This window comes from Pan paniscus, chromosome 11 (assembly GCF_029289425.2).
Source record: "Pan paniscus chromosome 11, NHGRI_mPanPan1-v2.0_pri, whole genome shotgun sequence".
NCBI classification, from domain to species: domain Eukaryota; kingdom Metazoa; phylum Chordata; class Mammalia; order Primates; family Hominidae; genus Pan; species Pan paniscus.
In genome coordinates, this window is record NC_073260.2 from 43,932,095 (window position 1) to 43,949,891 (window position 17,797).

Below are 17,797 nucleotides of genomic sequence, written 5' to 3' on the forward strand. Positions count from 1 at the left end.
TCAGCTGTTTCTCTTTTTTCTTATCCCCCTTTCTCCCTCATATTCTAGACCCCTCTATTTGGAGATTATGTATACCTTCCTGTTCGTAACCCCACTCACATTTATAGATAAACAGGGCCCTTTGATATGACACCAAAAGACAGGGGGAAGTGTTTCGAAGGGAAATGTTGGGTTTTTCGTTGTTGTTGTTGTTACAACTATTGTGACTTTTAGAATCCATGGTCAGCCAATATGCATTTGAGTCCATTTTTGACTGAAGTCACTGGTATGAAAATGACCTTCTGGACCAGCCAAATTCACAGGGCTGCCCCCCTTCTAATGCTTAATTACTTAACGTGTCTCAAACACATACATTCTGGAAACTCAAATGACTCTGCTCAAGAATGGCTACGTCATCTTTGTGGGAGGGAGATCCCAAAACTCCTAGGATTATTATTATTATTTAATAACACATGGGGCACCTCTTCTACCCCCGCCCCGCCCCCCCCCCGCCCCCAACACACACACACCTAATCACACTGTCAGCCCAGAATGAAGTGAGAAGAGTCTGGCTTTATTTCAAGACCAGCTAGTCAGCTCTTCAGAGCTGCAGTAAATGTTCTCACTCCCTCTACCCTGCCCTTGTATCTGTAATTCATCTTTATTCATAATGTGGCCCATTTAAAGACGCAGTGTGTGAAACACCGTCTACCAGCGGCGGGGTTGAGCAGATAAAATGTCAGACATTGTAGCGGGGGCGCTCCCGAATAGAACGCTTCAGTCTTGAGCGAGAGCAGGGTTATCCGCGCGACCCACCAGCTCCTAGGTTTAGGCCAGTCACCCAAGGCCGCCTGGCACAGGACGGCACAGTAGGTGGGAGCATTTGGGTGGCATACCCCAGAAACCACAGGAATCAGAAGAGAAAGGGAGCAAATGTCAATCCGTGATTCTTCGGACCAGCTACCAATCTTGGTTTCCAAGGGACGCCACCTTGGTCTCTTTCAGAAGAAACGGCTTCCGAGGGACCGACAGGAATCCGCACACATCTCGTGCTGAAATTTCCCCGGGAAGGCGCTGTGATCTGTCCGGTTTTCCTGCTCCCCGCCTCCCTGGCGGCCCGTAGGCCTGTCATCTAGAAGGCTCCCAGCTTTTCCGCGCTTCCGTGGGAATGCGAGAAGGAAAGCCTTTGAGAATGCAAGCATGAAAGGTGGTGTTCTTCTGCAGTCCTCTGGGAACCCCCCACTTCCCGGAGCGCTGAGGATGCTAAAAGGAGCTTCCTTGCTTCCCCACACCTCCCCCGACCGGAATTGGGACAAGATGGCCAAATGTTAGCAAATAATGTTTGCGGGGGCGGGGGAGCCGAGCACAAGGTGGAGAAGCCGCGGGAGCGCGCGGAGACCCCCAGCCCGGCGGCCCCCAGCAAACACGGCCGCGGGGGGCGGGGAGAGGGTGGCTAGGTTCGCGGGAGCTCGCCGGGCAGGGCGCCTCCCAGGAAGGCGGGGAGGGGAGCGCCTGTTTACCCAGGAGGGCTGTGCTGATAGCACGTTCCTCGAGTTTACTTTGCTTTCCTTGAGTTTATTGTAAAGGGGTAAAGTTTTCGGATCCGTCACGTGACCCTGACAGGTCCTGCCTATGGCGCGGCAGACCACCCACGCCGAGGGCCATGGAACTGCTTAATAGAAACAGGCTTGTAATTGTGAGTCCGCGCTGCACTCCGCCGAAAGCCTCCGGCGGCCCAGCGCGCCGGGGTTTTTACACTTTCCGTTCCTTTTGTAAAGACGGAGGAGGAGGAGAAGAAGAAGAAGAAAACGGAGGAGAAGAAAAAGACGACAGGGGAGACAAAGAGACCCGCAGCGACAAGGCAAGGGGGAGACGAGGGAAGACTGGGAGAAGACGGACGAGCGGAGGACGAGGAAAGGGGGGCCAGGGAAAAAAAAGGAATTGATGTGAAATCCAAGCCCAGCGTCCGCGCCATCGGCACCCGCGCTCCGAGCAGGGGTTGACGGCCGGCTATGGTGAGTGCAGCCAGCGCGGCGGCCGCCGACGCCACCTCGCCCTCGCGCGCCGTGCTCCTCGGGCGGCGCGGGGACACGGGGACGCGGGACGCCCCGCGCGGCGGACGGAGGAGCGAGCCCCGAGCGCCGGGCAGGAGGGGCGGGCCGCGCGCCGGGGCCGTGGGGCCGGGTGGGCTGCGCCGCCTGGGCGCGGGAGCGCGGGTCCCGCGCCTCCACGCTCGCTCGCACGCCCGGGCCCCCGCCCCCGAGGCCAGCCCCGCGTGGCGGGGAGGGGGCTGGCCGCGGCGGGCCCCGGCTGAGGAACGGCTCCGGGGGGAATTCTCACGGAGGGGGTCGCCGGAGCTCCCATTTTCACGCCTGAAAGGGTCGCCACCTTGGCTTCCGCTCATCAGCCTGGTGGTGGCTACTGACTCGCCAGCGGAGGCAGAGCTGGTGATGGAAGGGCTGGTGCGGAGAGTGACAGCGCCGAGGGGAGGGGGCTCAGAGCGCGCGCGCGGAAGCCGCTGCCGCCAGCTCGCGGGAGCAGCCGCAGCCGCAGGGAAGGGCACGCTCGCGCCCCGCAGACCCGCTCTCGAGCCCGCACGCACGCCTAGGGGTGCGGGACACCCGGGCTAGAAGAGACGCACCTTACCCACCTCCCCTCCCATGCTGCGGGAAAAGGGCCAGAGAGGCTTTTGGAGTTCTGGAAGGGGCGGTGGGTAAGAGAGGTGTTGTGTGTGACTCTTATGCCCACCGATTCAGGCGCTTGGGTGGCTGCCACCCTTACAGAGATGGGCGACCAGCCCAGTGCTTAGAGTGCAGAGTGCGGCCTCAGGGGAGCCCGGGGGCGGGCCGGACCGATTCTCACTTTACAGGCCCGGGCCCAGCGCTGAACCCCAAGACCCCCAGAAACTGTGCCTCTGGGTGACATGCGCTGTGTCTCCACGTATTTAGTACGTTCATGTTTAAAATGATGCTAGCGTGTGGATGAGCACACTCTCAGGGAAACTGATCTGTTTCCATCACCTAAGAAGAACCATATGGGTGGGTGGCTGTGGAAGACACCCACAGACCTGTTTTCCTGCACCTAGGAGAGAAGACCGTCTTCCTCCCTTTTTATCCTTTCTTCCTCCCTGGGGAGGAGAAATACAAAAGAACTAGACATAAATAATACAGAGCCACAATGGGTGGCTCTAAATATTTGATAATTGGATCACTGAGGTCTTGAACTACCACAATAGTCCTTTTTCAGCATTCTGTGTGTGTTCATTTCTTTTAGGTTTTTATTTATTTCTGTGTTTATTGGCGACAATAGTTCAGCATGCAATTAATCGCCTCCACAAAGAAAGACAATGCTTTATGGTGTCATCCTTTGTTATTGCAACTTAAAATTTCTGGGTGGTACTCCGGATAAATTGTTGCCTCAGGTGCATGGAGTGCCCAAGTTGTAAAACAAGGGGCTTTCGATTGTGAGTTTGTGTGTGTTCCAGTTGTCACCCAGCTTCCTTCCACAAGGCTATAAAATGCCTTTGAGTCCATGATCTGTTTCAATTAAAATGTTGAATCAAGGTAGACATCAATAGGCCTCGCCATTCTCAATTTGGGGTATTAGCTTCATTTCAAACTCACTGTGAGTGGTGTATCTAATTTCTGGTTATAAAGTAGTCATAATCTTTGAAGCTATTTGAACAAAACTTAGAACCATTTGGAATTATTTTCTGAAAAGAAAAAGGCTGTTTTACAAATTATCTTCAACTTTCTACAGATAGATAAACTGATGAGGTTAATCAATGTGGACTAAAATATGTCTCCCGTTTTTATCCTCATTCCTCTCTCTCTCTCACACACACACACACACACCTTTTATTTTCTCCAGCCTCTGCCACAGTGTATAATGCCCTATTGAGACGTGTAGGCGTGATGTGTAAACCGGATTAGCAGTATGAAAGAAAGACACACAATAAGCTGGAATTGTTTTACTTCCCTTTCATTTCTCATGCCTATATTTCTAATAAATTTGTTGCTCCAGCAGTGGGTCAAAGGGATCATGTTGCTCAGCTTCTTTTTCATGCAGGACCCAATAGCAGAGATCACTGAAATGAATGGTGTGCCTCCTAGCAAACACAAAGCTTGATAGAGATATATTAGACAGGGAGAGGCGAGGAGAGGGAAGGATGCAAAACATGTTCAAAGTCTGGGTGTTGTAGGAATACATCTCTATCCATGAGAGGAAAGCAATGTGGGTAAGAATATATTTGGAGAGAGAGGGATCAATGCAGGGGTCAATGCTCTGTTTTCTTTCAAGTTCATAGTAGGCTCTGAACATTCAGCAGTTGGTGACATGCTTAGCAAGAGAATACCAATAGCTTTTGGCAATACATAAAGTCTAATTCCCCTTTCAAGCTAGTATTTAAACCTGGAGTAATCAATGTGGAGATTTCTGGGACCTTCTCAGGACACTCCCCTCTGCCGCTTTCCCCACCCCCAGCTCACTGTAAGCTCAAAAAATGCCAGTGCTCCCGGGTTTGTGCTGTAGACCCCTCATTTACTCCTTTGTGGAGTTAGGAGCAGCTTCCCATTAAAGGAGATCAGGGGTAATTAGCAGCATTATTTTGACAAGTTGGCTAGAGCTGTTCCCTTTCCTCCAGCCTGGGGAGGGGGTAAATAAGGGGAGGAAACAGAAGGTGGAAGGGAGTAGGGGAGGGGAGTCAAGCCCAGTAGTTTTAAATTTTGTAGCTGCTGAATCTCCCCCCACCCCGCCCCCGACTTCCCTGAAAACTTTTAGACTCATTTTCTACCATCACCTTTTAAGAATATACAAAAGCTGCCAATGAGAAAATAGTAAGGCATTCTTAGGGAGCCAAGAAAATGTGGTGGATGGTGGCACATTGACTTTAGTTGAGTCGACTCAACTCATATTCAAGGTACCTGCTTGGAACTGCTGAAGCCCTGCCTTGACCATCACTCACATCCTGTATCCTGGGCTCCCCATGCAGTAAAAGAATATTGCATCAAATCCCCAATTCCTCTCTCCATCCGACCCTCTCAACAAAGATACTGTAGGACTTAAAATCATGTTTGCAATTCCTTGTATTTCTGGAAGAGTATTAAACTCAGTAGACAAAATTATAAATGGCCCCAGGGTCAAATTACTGGAATACATTAACCCCTTTATTCATTTATACTCTGCAAAACTTGCCAAATTACATTGGATTTTAAAGACTCATTTGGTTTGATCTGAGAAACCAGTGAAAAGTTAAATCTCACTGTGGTTTTTCATAACTCCACCAAGTCTGGCTTCCACAATTGCTTACCATTGGAACATCCCAACACAAAGGGCAGATGTTTTATTTCGTTGTCATCATTTGGATAATCTGATGTCATTTTTGAAATGTGTGTGGTGTGGCCAAGGATATTTGTAGTATTGGAACAGAGAAGGGAGGAGATGTGAGGGAATCCGGAGAGCTTAAGGCATCTGCTTTGAAAACTACACACTCCAATGAGAAGTCTTGGATCATGACTGGGAGACCAAAATGACAATTTATGCATTGAGATGAACTTTACTTGGAAAGGGGAAATGGAACACTCAGCTGTTGCTTCATAAAGGCTGGCAACTCCTGCTGGCTGATAAGGCCCCAAGTTCTCACTTATTTTTATTTGGTAACTGTCACAAGGGGTGCCAGAGGCAGAAGGGCCATTTAAAGGGACTGTCTTCCCGGAGGACACCTTAGCAGGTCTGGCTGCCCCAGTCAGCATCTCAGATCTGTGGAATCCTTGTGGTTAGTTGAAGTTAACAAACCCGGTGTGGCACAGCAGTCCCCTGCACAGGGCATGCATATTAAAGCCGACAATGCTTACAAATGTAAATAAGGGCAGATTGATTAGGAACAACATTATCGCTGGGAATGTCGCACTCGCATGCATCAGCAATGAGGCAAATTGGGGGCAGCCTCAGCCCTGACCACCCAAGTCGAGCAGGCTTTTACACTGGCTCCTCTTCCCTTTCTTAAAACGTTACAGAAACAAGGCCAATTAGATCCTCAAAGTAATTCATCTCTAAGTATGAAAAAAGCAGACCACAGGGGAAGCGGCGGGTGGGGGGTGGGGAGATTAAGATAGCGCTCGTTAGAGCCCAGGCTCCGGAGTGCGTCCTGGAACCCACGGGTAGAATTTACAGGGACCATTGTCTGAGATGCTGAAAAGTTAACCCATCAAACAGCGGGCGAGGGGGCTCAGGGCACTGAAATCTCCGGGGATCAATGTTCAAAACGTTTAGGAATTAAGTCAAACTAAGGGATATGGGCCTGAGTGGAAGAGGCTTTGCCACTGAAATGACGTGCATGTGGCAGCCGCCGGAACCAGAGGACATGCAGCCGCGTGCGGAGAGTGAGGCGGATCCATTACGGGCACACAGCTTACCATTTCCTTCCAGAATTCCTTCTTCCAAACAAGCTATACTGAAATCCCTCTAGTAAAAGATTGAGACGAAACACTAATAGTTTTGGGCCAAAACGTGGTGGAGAAGTTTGAAAAGACAAACATAGCAACGTGTCTTTGGCTACATGGTTCCTTGCCCTCCAGCAAGCTTGAAATATAAAAAGGCTAACATGCAAAACTAGGGGTACTACCCCCCTCCCCCAGTTTTTAAAAAGCAATTTCCAGAAGCAAACACACAATGGTTCGACTTGAAGTGTCGGCATAACCATTCAGTAAGAAAAGCTAGAATAGTAAACCTCTTTTCCTGTTTTGTGCTATTTATCAAACCTAATAAACATCAGGATCGTACTCAAAGATGAAACTGGCAATGTGTGGAGCCGTCTGAGCTCTTTATCAACTCAGTGTCATTTTCCTCGCATGCTGCCCGCCTGCCTTCCGAGTTTCCGCAGCCCTTCCCTGAGGCACTCACAAAATCACGTGCTCCTTAAGCGGTCTGAGTTTTGAATTTCCGCGCTGGCCCGGTGCTCAGGTCCCCCTCCGGATCCCGCGAACGCCCCCAAACACCTCCACCCCGTCTCCCTCTCTTCCTCGGGACATCCCGCCCTGACCCCGGCACCGCATACGGTTTGCGGGTTAGGGGGTCGGGGGAAGGGCCTCCCCCTGAAGCCGGGGAGGAGGAGAGGCTGGAGGGAAGGTGGCCAGGCTGGTGGGGGAGGGGAGATTGAGGGAGGGAGCGGGGCGAGGGAGGAAGGAGAAGGCGCAGGCAGAGGGAAGGAAGCGGGGAGGGGAAACCGCCGGGGAGGAAGGAAGGGGGCGGGGAGAGCCGGCGGACGGGCCCCCTGCGGGAGCCGCGTGGACCGCCCCGGTGGCCGGCGCGCCCCGCCGCAGCCCCCAGCGCGCCCAGGCAGCCAGCGCGGGGCCGCTGAATGGGCAGGGACTCGTGAGCGCGACCATTGGCCGGTCGCGGGGAGGCGGCGCGGGCATTGGGCAGCGTAAGGGGGCCGGTCCGCCTTCAGGAATGTACTACGGCGCGTCCGGCACGTCCGTCCGCGCCGGCTGGGCGCGCGCCTTGCCTGGGCTCCCGGGAGGCCGCGCTGGAGGCCCGGAGCCCGCCCGGCGCATCCGCCTCCCTACCTGCTCTGCCCCGGCCGCGCGGGCGCGGGGAGTCCGGGAGCCGGGCGCGCGCGCGCGCACCCGGGCCGCCTGGCGCGGGGTCACGTGGCCACCGGAGCTCCGCCTTCTCCCTGCTCCTCCCACTTTCCCTCCATCTGGGTTTCTTTCTTTCCTTTCCTTTCCTTTCTTTCTTCTTTTTTTTCAATGAACATACACCGTGTGCATCTTAAAGCCACACCGCCCCATTTCACGACTTCACTAGACTTCTCGCTACTGCCAGTCCCTCTGCAGTTCAACCCCGTTTAAAAAAAAAATAAAGTGAAGCAAATCAAGGGTTTGCGGGTCGGGCTCCTACCGCAGGGAGGAACGTAATAACTTGGAAACGTAAGAAAAACACATTCCACTTTCCGAAAACAAAAATTTTTTAAAATAAAAAGCCTAGTTGTGTAGACGTGTCTGGCTCCAGAATCCACCTCAAAGGGTCGCGTGTTTTCCTCCTCCGCGGGAAGCGAATCCCCGGGATGCCTTGGTGACACTGGACGCGGTGTCGGGACGAATCCTCGCGATCCGCGCACAGTTTGTTTTGAATGAATCCAGCATCGGGGCATTTATAATCTCCTACGTCATACTATTATTAAATATAACATGCATACCGAGTTTTGTAAAAAAAAAATACTGACTATATAAACATCTGGTTAATAAAAAGGGGTGTACAAATGAACCCAAAATAATCAGGAAAACTTTACTCTCTCAAGGAAACAATTCCGTTTCTCTAAGTTGTAAAAAAAGATTCTGTTGTTTCTCTTTTACTTATGTCACATTCGAGATTCAAATAAAAACGCCTCTGCCTCTACAAGACTGCTTCGGTGTCTGGATTCCACGTTTATAGAACACTGACTCCTTCAAACCAAGACTGTGTTGTTTTTTTTTTTAAGTTGGGGGGAGAAAGCGGCGGGGGGGCAAACGGATTTTAAGAAAGGTGGCTTTTCCCAACGTCCTTGCTTTCCTCTTTAACTTTCCATTCTGTTTATCTTAATGCGAGGCGTTGTTCCCTGCAAGAGCCTAAGTCTTCCCTTTAGTTATAAAAGAAAAGAGAGGAGGAAAAAAAAATCTGGCACACACTGGCGCACTATCCAGCACGCTGTCATTATTGGTGCAGGCCTGGGAATGCGAGCCGGACCTCCCAGTATTTGCTGCAGCTTGAGGCCAAGGTGCCTCTGAAAGGCTTTTCTTTGAGGAATTTCAGAAATTGTTTAAGCGCTTAAAAAAATATTACATTTCCCCCCGTGTCTACCGCGAGGCAAATGTTCGTGTGTGTGCGTGCGCGCGCGTGTGTGCGCGCAAAGGGCATCCCACAAAAAGAAGACACTGTTGAAAAGAAAAGGAATAAGAGAGAAAGGAGGGGGAGCATTCCTTAATGGAAGTATTGCATGCGAGAAGGTTGGCGCTCTCAGAGGCTGCCCCGAAGCCGAGGATGCACACACTGGGTTGCCTACCTGGGTGGTCTCTCTACTTTGGTGAGCTGTTGCTAAGCAGCTAATAATAGTCATGTTTGCTGAGTAATTTCTGCCCTCCGCGAGCCAATCGCGTCGCAGAAACCCAAGCCATCTGACAGCCCCGGGGGCGGGAGCTCCAGCCTTTTTCTCTTTCGCTCGCTCTCTCCCCCTCCACCCCCTCCCCTCCTCCTCTTCTTTCTCCAAATGGAGAGAGTTCTTTTTTTTCTTCTTCCATCTCATCTATTGAATCAAGGAGCTGCTGCGGCCGCTGCCCGCTGCACACACACAGAGCGGAGTCCCCAGGTCCCGGGAGCGAGAGACGCGCGCTGCACGGGGACAGAATGGTCCAGCGGGTTGCCGAGGAGCACAAGAAAGCAGAGTCCGGGACCGAGCAGCCACCGCGAACCCAGCAGCCAGAGCCCGAGCAGCCCGAGCAGCAGCTCCTGGAGCCGCCACCGCCAGCAGCAGCCACCGCGGGAGCAGCGGCAGCTGCGGCTGCCCGGGCCCGGCAGCGCTGAGACCCGCCGGGCACCCTCGGACCCCGCGGCGGCGGCGGCTCTGCGCTTGCCCTCCGCGGCCGCTCGGGCGACCCGGGAGGCGCCGAGAGAGCCAGCGCGGCCGGCGGGAGCAGCGGGGATTCGCTGGCTCTTTCTGCAGTGAAGGGGTCGCGGCGCGGGGCGGGGGGCGGGTAGGGGGAGTTGGGGACCGCAAGGAGTGCCGCGGAAGCGCCCGAAGGACAGGCTCGCTCGGCGCGCCGGCTCTCGCCCTTCCGCGAACTGGATGTGGGCAGCGGCGGCCGCAGAGACCTCGGGACCCCCGCGCAATGTGGCAATGGAAGGCGCAGGGTCTGACTCCCCGGCAGCGGCCGCGGCCGCAGCGGCAGCAGCGCCCGCCGTGTGAGCAGCAGCAGCGGCTGGTCTGTCAACCGGAGCCCGAGCCCGAGCAGCCTGCGGCCAGCAGCGTCCTCGCAAGCCGAGCGCCCAGGCGCGCCAGGAGCCCGCAGCAGCGGCAGCAGCGCGCCGGGCCGCCCGGGAAGCCTCCGTCCCCGCGGCGGCGGCGGCGGCGGCGGCGGCAACATGGCCTCGGCTGGTAACGCCGCTGAGCCCCAGGACCGCGGCGGCGGCGGCAGCGGCTGTATCGGTGCCCCGGGACGGCCGGCTGGAGGCGGGAGGCGCAGACGGACGGGGGGGCTGCGCCGTGCTGCCGCGCCGGACCGGGACTATCTGCACCGGCCCAGCTACTGCGACGCCGCCTTCGCTCTGGAGCAGATTTCCAAGGTGCATTTCAGACTCTCTCCTCCCACTTTCTCTTCCCTCCTCTAACTCTTTGGGATCGCCCCCGCCACACACAAACACACACACTCTCTTCCTCTCTGTCTCACACACACACACACTCACTCACACCTCTCCAGGAAAAGCAGCAGACAAGTGGGGATTGAAAAATTCAAACCCTCCCTCTGGTCCTGGGAGGAAAGGGCTGTCTGAGGTCCGCAGGGGGTGGAGGTGTGTGTGTGTGCGTGTGTGTGTGTGTGTGTATACACACGCCCTCCCCGGCGTGCCTTTTCCGGAGCACTGGAAAGCCGTCCATGGCGGACCACCTCAAGGGCGGCCGCGGCACTGTCCTGCCCCGTGCCCCCTGCCCTGGAACTCCTTCCTCCTGCGCCCCTGCCCCTATTTGCAGCCTAAACTCCTGTACGGCTGCCACATTTCTTAACATCTTGGAGGGGGAGGCGGAGTGGAGAGAGGCGGAGAGAGGAAGGGGGGAGGGAGCCGAAATAAAGGTGGTTTCCTTTTTTGGCAGCCAGTTTTGCTTTTGTTGAGCATGAAATCTCTGCTCCCTTAAAAAATTATTCTCGGAAAAAGATATCCCCCCCGTTTTCCAGGTTTTGAGCCGCCTCTCCTTAGGGCCTGGTCGGGGGAGGAAAAGTTGTAAACAAATTGCCACCTTAAATTCGCGGTGCGAGTCTGCGGAGCTGCCGGGTTCATTGTGTTTACGAGGCTCGCTGAAATGTGTGGAATCCAGGGAAGGCGAGCACCCAGACGGGGGCCCGCCGGGGCCGCGGCCAGCGCCGGGGAAACGCCGCGCCGGGGAGCAGCCTGCGCCGGCCTGAGCCCTTCCCTTTGCACTCGGCTGTTTTTTACGTTTAACCAGAAAGGAAGGGAGAGGAGGGAAAGATCCATGTGGCTGCCCTCTTCCGATCACAAATATTGTCGTAAGTTGCAGATGGCTGCCCCACTTCCTAATTCAGCTCACACAGCCTCTCCCCACGCTATGGAAATGCGTCGGGAGTGAACTCCAGCGGCCGCGCTCACCACGTGGATCCCCACTTACTACCATTCTCGGCGGGGGTCCAGTTGGGGGAACCCGCAATATGTTGTTCCAAAGAGCGCTCGCCCCTAGCGCCCGTCCCCGAGGGTGATGGACAGAGCAGGACTGGTTTGCTGGCTCCTGAACCTTGGGCTCCATCGCTGGGATGACGCAGCCCCTCCCTTCTCAGCTCTGGGGTGAATATTGTCTGTGTCCAGTGGTTTCTCTCCTCTCTACCTCGGCTTCCTCTTCTGTATTGCAGCCCCAGTGCCCCAAGTCGCTCAGGGATCCCGCGGGTGGGGGCGCCCTGATGTCCCCGAGGTGCAGCTCCCACGCTGCGGCCCGGCTTTGATTTATGACCGAGCCCCCCATGACGCTCAGATCCGCCGGGGCTGCAGTCTCGAGGGCGAGTCCGTGTGCCGCGGCCACCCGCGCCCCCACGGCTGTTGGGGGCTCACCGGGCGGGTGCGCGCAAGCGGGCGTGGGCGCGCGGGCCGCGACTCCCCGGCGCTCACTCCTCCCTTCTGCTTCGTCCCCAGGGGAAGGCTACTGGCCGGAAAGCGCCGCTGTGGCTGAGAGCGAAGTTTCAGAGACTCTTATTTAAACTGGGTTGTTACATTCAAAAAAACTGCGGCAAGTTCTTGGTTGTGGGCCTCCTCATATTTGGGGCCTTCGCGGTGGGATTAAAAGCAGCGAACCTCGAGACCAACGTGGAGGAGCTGTGGGTGGAAGGTAAGAGCGCCCGCCGCGGCGCCCGCGCCCCCGGCCCGGTCCCTCCTCGCGGTTGATAGAGATATTCGCCAGCGCACACCTAGAGCCTGGCTGCGGCCGGCGAAACCCCCTGCCCGCACCCGGGGGATTGTTTATTGTTTGGGCGCCTGGCCGGGAGCCAGGCCCGCCCGACAAAGGCCGCGCTGTAATCTACTCGGGGCGCTGCGCCGGCCGAGGTGTGGTGGGAGAGAGCGGCGGGGGCGGGACGGGGGCGCGGGGCCCCTCCGGGACGGACCACTCTGCGCGCCGGGGGCCCCGGGCCCGCCGCCGCTGCCGCTGTCCGCCTGGGCCGCGCCCCGAGAGGCGCCCGGGGGCTGGCCTCTCCCGGCCCCGCTCCGCGGCCCGGCTTCCTTCTCTCCCCCACCCCCACCCACCGCGTCCAAAGAAAAAGGAGTCGGGGGGAGCCAGAGGCCACCCCTCCGGCTGGCTGGAGTGTGCGCGCCCCCGGCGGCCGCGGCCGCCCCGCTGGGGAGGGCCGGGGGCGGGCGCAGCGCGGGGCTGCGGAGGCGGCGGCGTGTGTGGTCCTGTTTTTGGACAGCTTTCAACTCTGAGGGAAAAAAACATTTGTCTCAAGGTACAAAAAAAGCGGGGTGGGGGTGGAAGGAGTGGAAAAAAAAATAGTAAGGCACAGACTGGAACGCATGTTTGCAAAGTAGATTAATGTTTCCTCGCGGGTGGGGGCTTTTTACATGGAATTATTCTGGGGGAAGGCTGCATTTTGCAGGCAAAGAAAAGAAATGTTTTAAGAACGCGGGGTTGAAGGGACCTCTCAGAGGGGTTCTGCCAGTCTTTTATCCACGTTCCTCAGTTTTGGGGTTCTTGAGACCTTAGCAAAGCAGTTGCGGATTTAAAATAGATACATATTTTTTCGAAGACAAACATTTTTACATTATTTTGGTGACACAGGTTTCAATTTTTTTCCCCCGCTGGTTTCTTATTTATCTTTTTGGCAAGTTCCAAATCCTGCTATTTGGAAACACTTTAACCCTAAACACCACTTCGGGCATCCCTTGCCTTACAAGAGGGTGGTAGGGGAGGGTAGAGGTGACTAGGTAGATAATTCAAACCAAAATACCTGGAGCATTCCTCCGGACAGCATGTGGAAGCTGAAGAGTTATGCGCATAATCGCTTCAGTGATCCCTTTCAGGATGCTGTTGGAGACCTTGAAGAATATTTCCTTAATCTCTCCTTGTTTGTGAAGATTCAGCTTGCAGAGTTTTGCAAGCCTGGGGTGGAGTTGGAGTATTTAGTTGAGAAGTGACAATTAAAATAATAGTTACATAATTAAGACAAAACATTCCTGCCTTAAGTAGTTTGGTAATTAATACAAAAGCGTTCTTTGGATTGAATCCATGGAGTAATTTACCTCAGTTCAGCGATTCAGTATCACTGATAGATAAAAGAAGGGTTTTATCGAGCAGCTATTATGCTCCTAGCAACAAGTTTCCTGAGCACCTATGATGTCCCTAGCACTGTGTTAAGCACCATAAGAGACTCAAGTGTGTGCGACACTGCACAATTTAAAACTATTAGAATTCGATGCATTTGGACTACATTTGGGTTCACAGCTGAAATGGGCTGTGAAAGTTACAAGAGGGTGGTAGGGGGTGGGGGGAGAGAACTGGAGACGGTAGGGGAAGGAGGGCATTTTAGGCATGGGCGGGACACCAGCAGGGGCCCCAGCTGAGGAGTTTGGAAGTGATGTGATTGGCTAGACTGTAGGGGCGCTGCCGTAGATTCTAGGACAGAATAGGGCATGAGCACAGGGAGGGCCGCTGCCGTAGATTCTTGGACAGAATAGGGCATGAGCACAGGGAGGGCCGGCTCATCCACCACTTGATCCAACCTGTATTTTTTGCCATCGGATGAGGATGACAAAACGTGATTTTGTGGTGTTCTTAGCAAGAGTTTTCAGTGGACCTTTGACATGTTGAAGGAGATAGAATGTGATTTATTTTCTTAACATTGCATATTTCTGGAAATAACTTGCTTTCTGCATAACATGACCCATTTCAAGTCCTGGAAGGAGATGCAGTGTGCTTCCTAGCAGTTTTATGGGAGCTGCCAGTTGTGTAGTGAGAGGGAGTAAAGTTTTTCTTTTTCAATGGACTGGATGAGGACACTTCTGAGGGGCACACTCACTTTGCTTACTTTTGGCAGTTTCAGCATGACTCACTGGTCTTGGGCCAAATGTTATTTACTCAGTACTAATACTGTCACTTGTTGAGCAACTGCCATGTACCAGGCATTTGTTATATATTATCACATGCCTTACGACTCAATAAAATAGCTATTATTATCTTTATTTTGTTTTTATAACATGATAGTGGATGTAATGTCTTTATAATGAGGATTGTCCCATTTTACAGATGGGAAACTATGGGTTGTCTGTTTGTCTCCAGGTCTACTTTGCCTACTAATGACATAAGTCACTTGTTCTGTTGTCCTGTCCTTGATCTCTCATTCATTCATTCATTCTGTGCTAGATTCTCCCCCTAGAGAAGAAGCGACAGTTTCATAAATGCAGATAAACCCAACTAGAGAGGTGACTATACAACAGTAGCCATATAGATTTAATTTCATTTTCAAAGCAGAAGTGATTGTGTAGAGATCTTGTTTGTGACAGAGTGAGCTGAGTGTTCACGTCAGCAGTAAGTAGTGTGAGCATTTGCATTCAGGAGTAAGATTTCCCTGCTGTCCTATACCTCAGTGGACGTCCGTGAATTGAAGTGAGTAATAGCTCCACATTTAAGTTCATTTTGTGCATCAGTCTCATAGATAAATTCCTCATCACTATCAGCAAAGAAATCTGTTAGATGCTGCTTTCTTGGTAGGTTGTTCTTAAGGTTCTAGGCATGAATTTTTATATGAACTGGGCATCAACAGAGTGCTTGCTACACAAACGAAATGGATAGAGGTAGCATATTGCCCTAGTTAGAAAACAACAGAAGAGAGGAAAGTATGAGATTTTAAGGGGAGAGGGATGCTGAAGGATAGTTTGGAAGAAGCTCCTTCTCCTGCGATTTAAAATCACAGGAGCGTGTGTGTGTATGCACATTGTCTTATTCTGCATATCCTCCTATCTGCCAAAGGCATGTTAATGTTATCTTTTTAATACAGCCAGCAAATTAAAGGGATCCACTCGAAAGGCTGTGTCTTCAAATTGACTTTCATGCTTTGTTTAACATGCTGGGGAAATGTGGCTTTATAAAGAGTTGGCTTTATAAAGAGGGCAGAATACATCAGCCACAATGTGCAGACTAATATATGCTAGATGAGAAAGAGTCCGTGTGTGTGCATGCGCGTGTGTGTGCGTGTGTAGGAATTGGTGATAAGAATTATTGTATTCTGTTGTTAAAATGTCCATATAATGATTGCCTTTTAATAAACTGTCAATTATATGTTAAGATACCAGCTTGAGTTTTAGGGTTATAGTGTTTGCCAATCAAAATTGTCAAATCAGTTTCACATATGTGCGGAGTAATGAGGTTTGATAGAGAATATGTTGACTGATGTAGTGGACATCTGCTGTTGCAGAAACACATGACCATGGCAGCAAGGTGGGGGAGAAACTAATTGTCATTGTATAAAAATAGAAGCGTTCATTCTGCACGTGTTCTCAGTACCTACTCTGCACCACCATTGCAGAAAGCTCTCCAGAGAGATGTTGGTGAAAAGCCGCAGTCTCTGCCCTCAGGGGAACTCCATCCAAACATTCAGCAGGTACACGGACTGGTGTGTGGGTAGTTAACATGAAGGACAGCAGTGCCAAGATGGCAGGAAAATCGGGGACATCTTCCAGGATGGCCTCAAGGGTGGAGGCCTGAGCTAGGCACAGGGGCTGGAGAGGAGAGGGTAGGGGGCATTCCGGGCAGAAGGAACAGCATGGGCAAAGGCTCAGAGAACAGGAATGTGGCCTCCTGGAGGGCTGCCTCCCTTTGTGGGTCGTTGAGGTTGGGTGGGAGCCTGGAAGCTGGGCTCGTCCCTCAGGGCCATTTCACCGAAGTCTCCCTGCTTGGCTGGGGGCTGTCAGCTCTTCCTACTAGCCATCCCTGTCTCACGAGTGTGCTCACGTGTTGGCCTCTAGTGTTTTCCCTGGAGCCACGAATGCTTCACCTGGATCTCACCCTTCTGGGCACAGACTGGTGTTATTTTTAATCTTGCCTGTTTCTTTGTTGGTATTTCCTTTTTGTTAAGCAGTTTTAACCCATCTCCCTCAGTATCTATTTCTTTTCATATCAGCCCCCTCACTGCAGCCCTCCCTCAGAACAAGTTTCTTGTCAAGCTTCTCCAGCGATAGAACATTCATTTATTTCTTTGAGCTTTTTGTTTTTTCTAAAAGCTTGCCCAGCTCCTGGCCTCCTTTTCTGCAGAGGGCAGCAGCCTTGTAATGAATCCATATTGCTTTGGTGTTTGGATGTTAACATTGCTGCAGGCCAGCGTCAAGGGAGAAGGAGGCAAGTTGTGACTTTGACTTTTTTTTTTTTTTAAGAAAAATAGAAGAAATTGTTTTTTAAAATACATGCTTGGTATGTGTAAGTGCTTTCAAGTTTGTACCTTGCTAGTGTTAATGCTTTCAGTGTTCTTGAACTCAGGCAATCAGTTGTAGGAGATAACTGAGTTTCACCACTCCTTCAATTTGGAGCAAGGTCCCTCAACCTCAGGACTATTGACATTGGGGCTGGATCATCCTCTGTTGTTGGGGGCTGTTCTGTGCACTATAAGATGTTTAGCAGCATCCTGGTTTCTACCTACTAGATGCCAGTAGCACCCTCCCAGTTGTGACAACCAAAATGTTTCCAGTCATTGCCAGATGTCACTGGGGGAGAGGGTGTCCCAAATCATCACGATTGAGACCCACTGGTTTAGATGATAAAAAGATTTTGATTGGAAGACTCATGCTGTGCAGATGGAAGACGTTTATTATGATGGAGTTGTGGCTACAATGCATTGCAGAGACGCAAGAGTATTAATCTTCTTTAAGATAACTCCCCCATCCCATTCCTGTATTTATAGACCCAGATAACTATTTTTCTTAGAATGACATTAAATGTCAAAGAAAAACACCGTGATGGGTCGAAAGAGGAAAGAGGCCATGGAAGAAAGAAATAATTTATATTTGGGTACCTTTTGGTGGGGGGTATCTAAATTTGCAGAAAGACTGGTTGCACCTCAACCCCAGTAGCCTGAAGGTTTTTAGCATGGTTGACTTTCTGAAAAGCTTTAATAGAAGACACCACTGCCTTTGTGCATATTGAAATAACAGCTCCTTCAGAAGCCCGGCCAGTGTGTGAACTCCTTGGTGGTCTCATTCTCCTCCAGATGTTTCTGTCACAAACCACTCCCCCTTGTCCCCCCAGGAGCCCTTGTGGAGCAGAACCAAGGGATAGCAAGGGACCAGTCCCAGCCAGAAGGGCAGAATGGATTCTGCTGTCACTGCCCTTCCACAGTGAGCACCTGGTTTCTTTTCTCTGGGGCTGCCATTCTGGGGGCATTTCACAAGGGACAGGAAGAAAAATGCAGCTCCTTTCTGCTCCCTGGACCCCCATACATGGTTTAGAAGGGAGAATATGTTTATAGGTATTTATTAGTTTCTACTACTGGGTATGCACATTTAGGTGGAAGCAGTTGTGATATTTCTTTCATATTTGGAGAAAAACGATTGGAAATGAGAAGCCACCAATGATTGTTTAAAAAAG

At 52.4% G+C, this 17,797-nt stretch overlaps 1 protein-coding gene across 6 annotated transcripts in view; it reads left to right on the forward strand.

Moving 5' to 3' along the window:
• Positions 1 to 549: 549 nt before the first annotated feature.
• The window catches only part of PTCH1 (patched 1), a 74,174-nt gene continuing 56,926 nt past the window's right edge, over positions 550 to 17,797 (forward strand). Inside the window, exons 1-2 of one of the 6 annotated variants that reach the window (XM_057298684.2) lie at positions 550 to 1,840; positions 11,866 to 12,058. In XM_057298684.2, coding sequence (XP_057154667.1) covers positions 1,643 to 1,840; positions 11,866 to 12,058 — 391 coding nt within the window. In that variant the 5' untranslated portion in view covers positions 550 to 1,642. Of the gene's footprint in view, positions 1,995 to 9,184; positions 10,297 to 11,037; positions 11,524 to 11,865; positions 12,059 to 17,797 lie in introns of those variants that run through there. The other 5 variants (XM_034967793.4, XM_008963523.5, XM_034967795.3 and 2 more) reach the window with 5 other exon arrangements.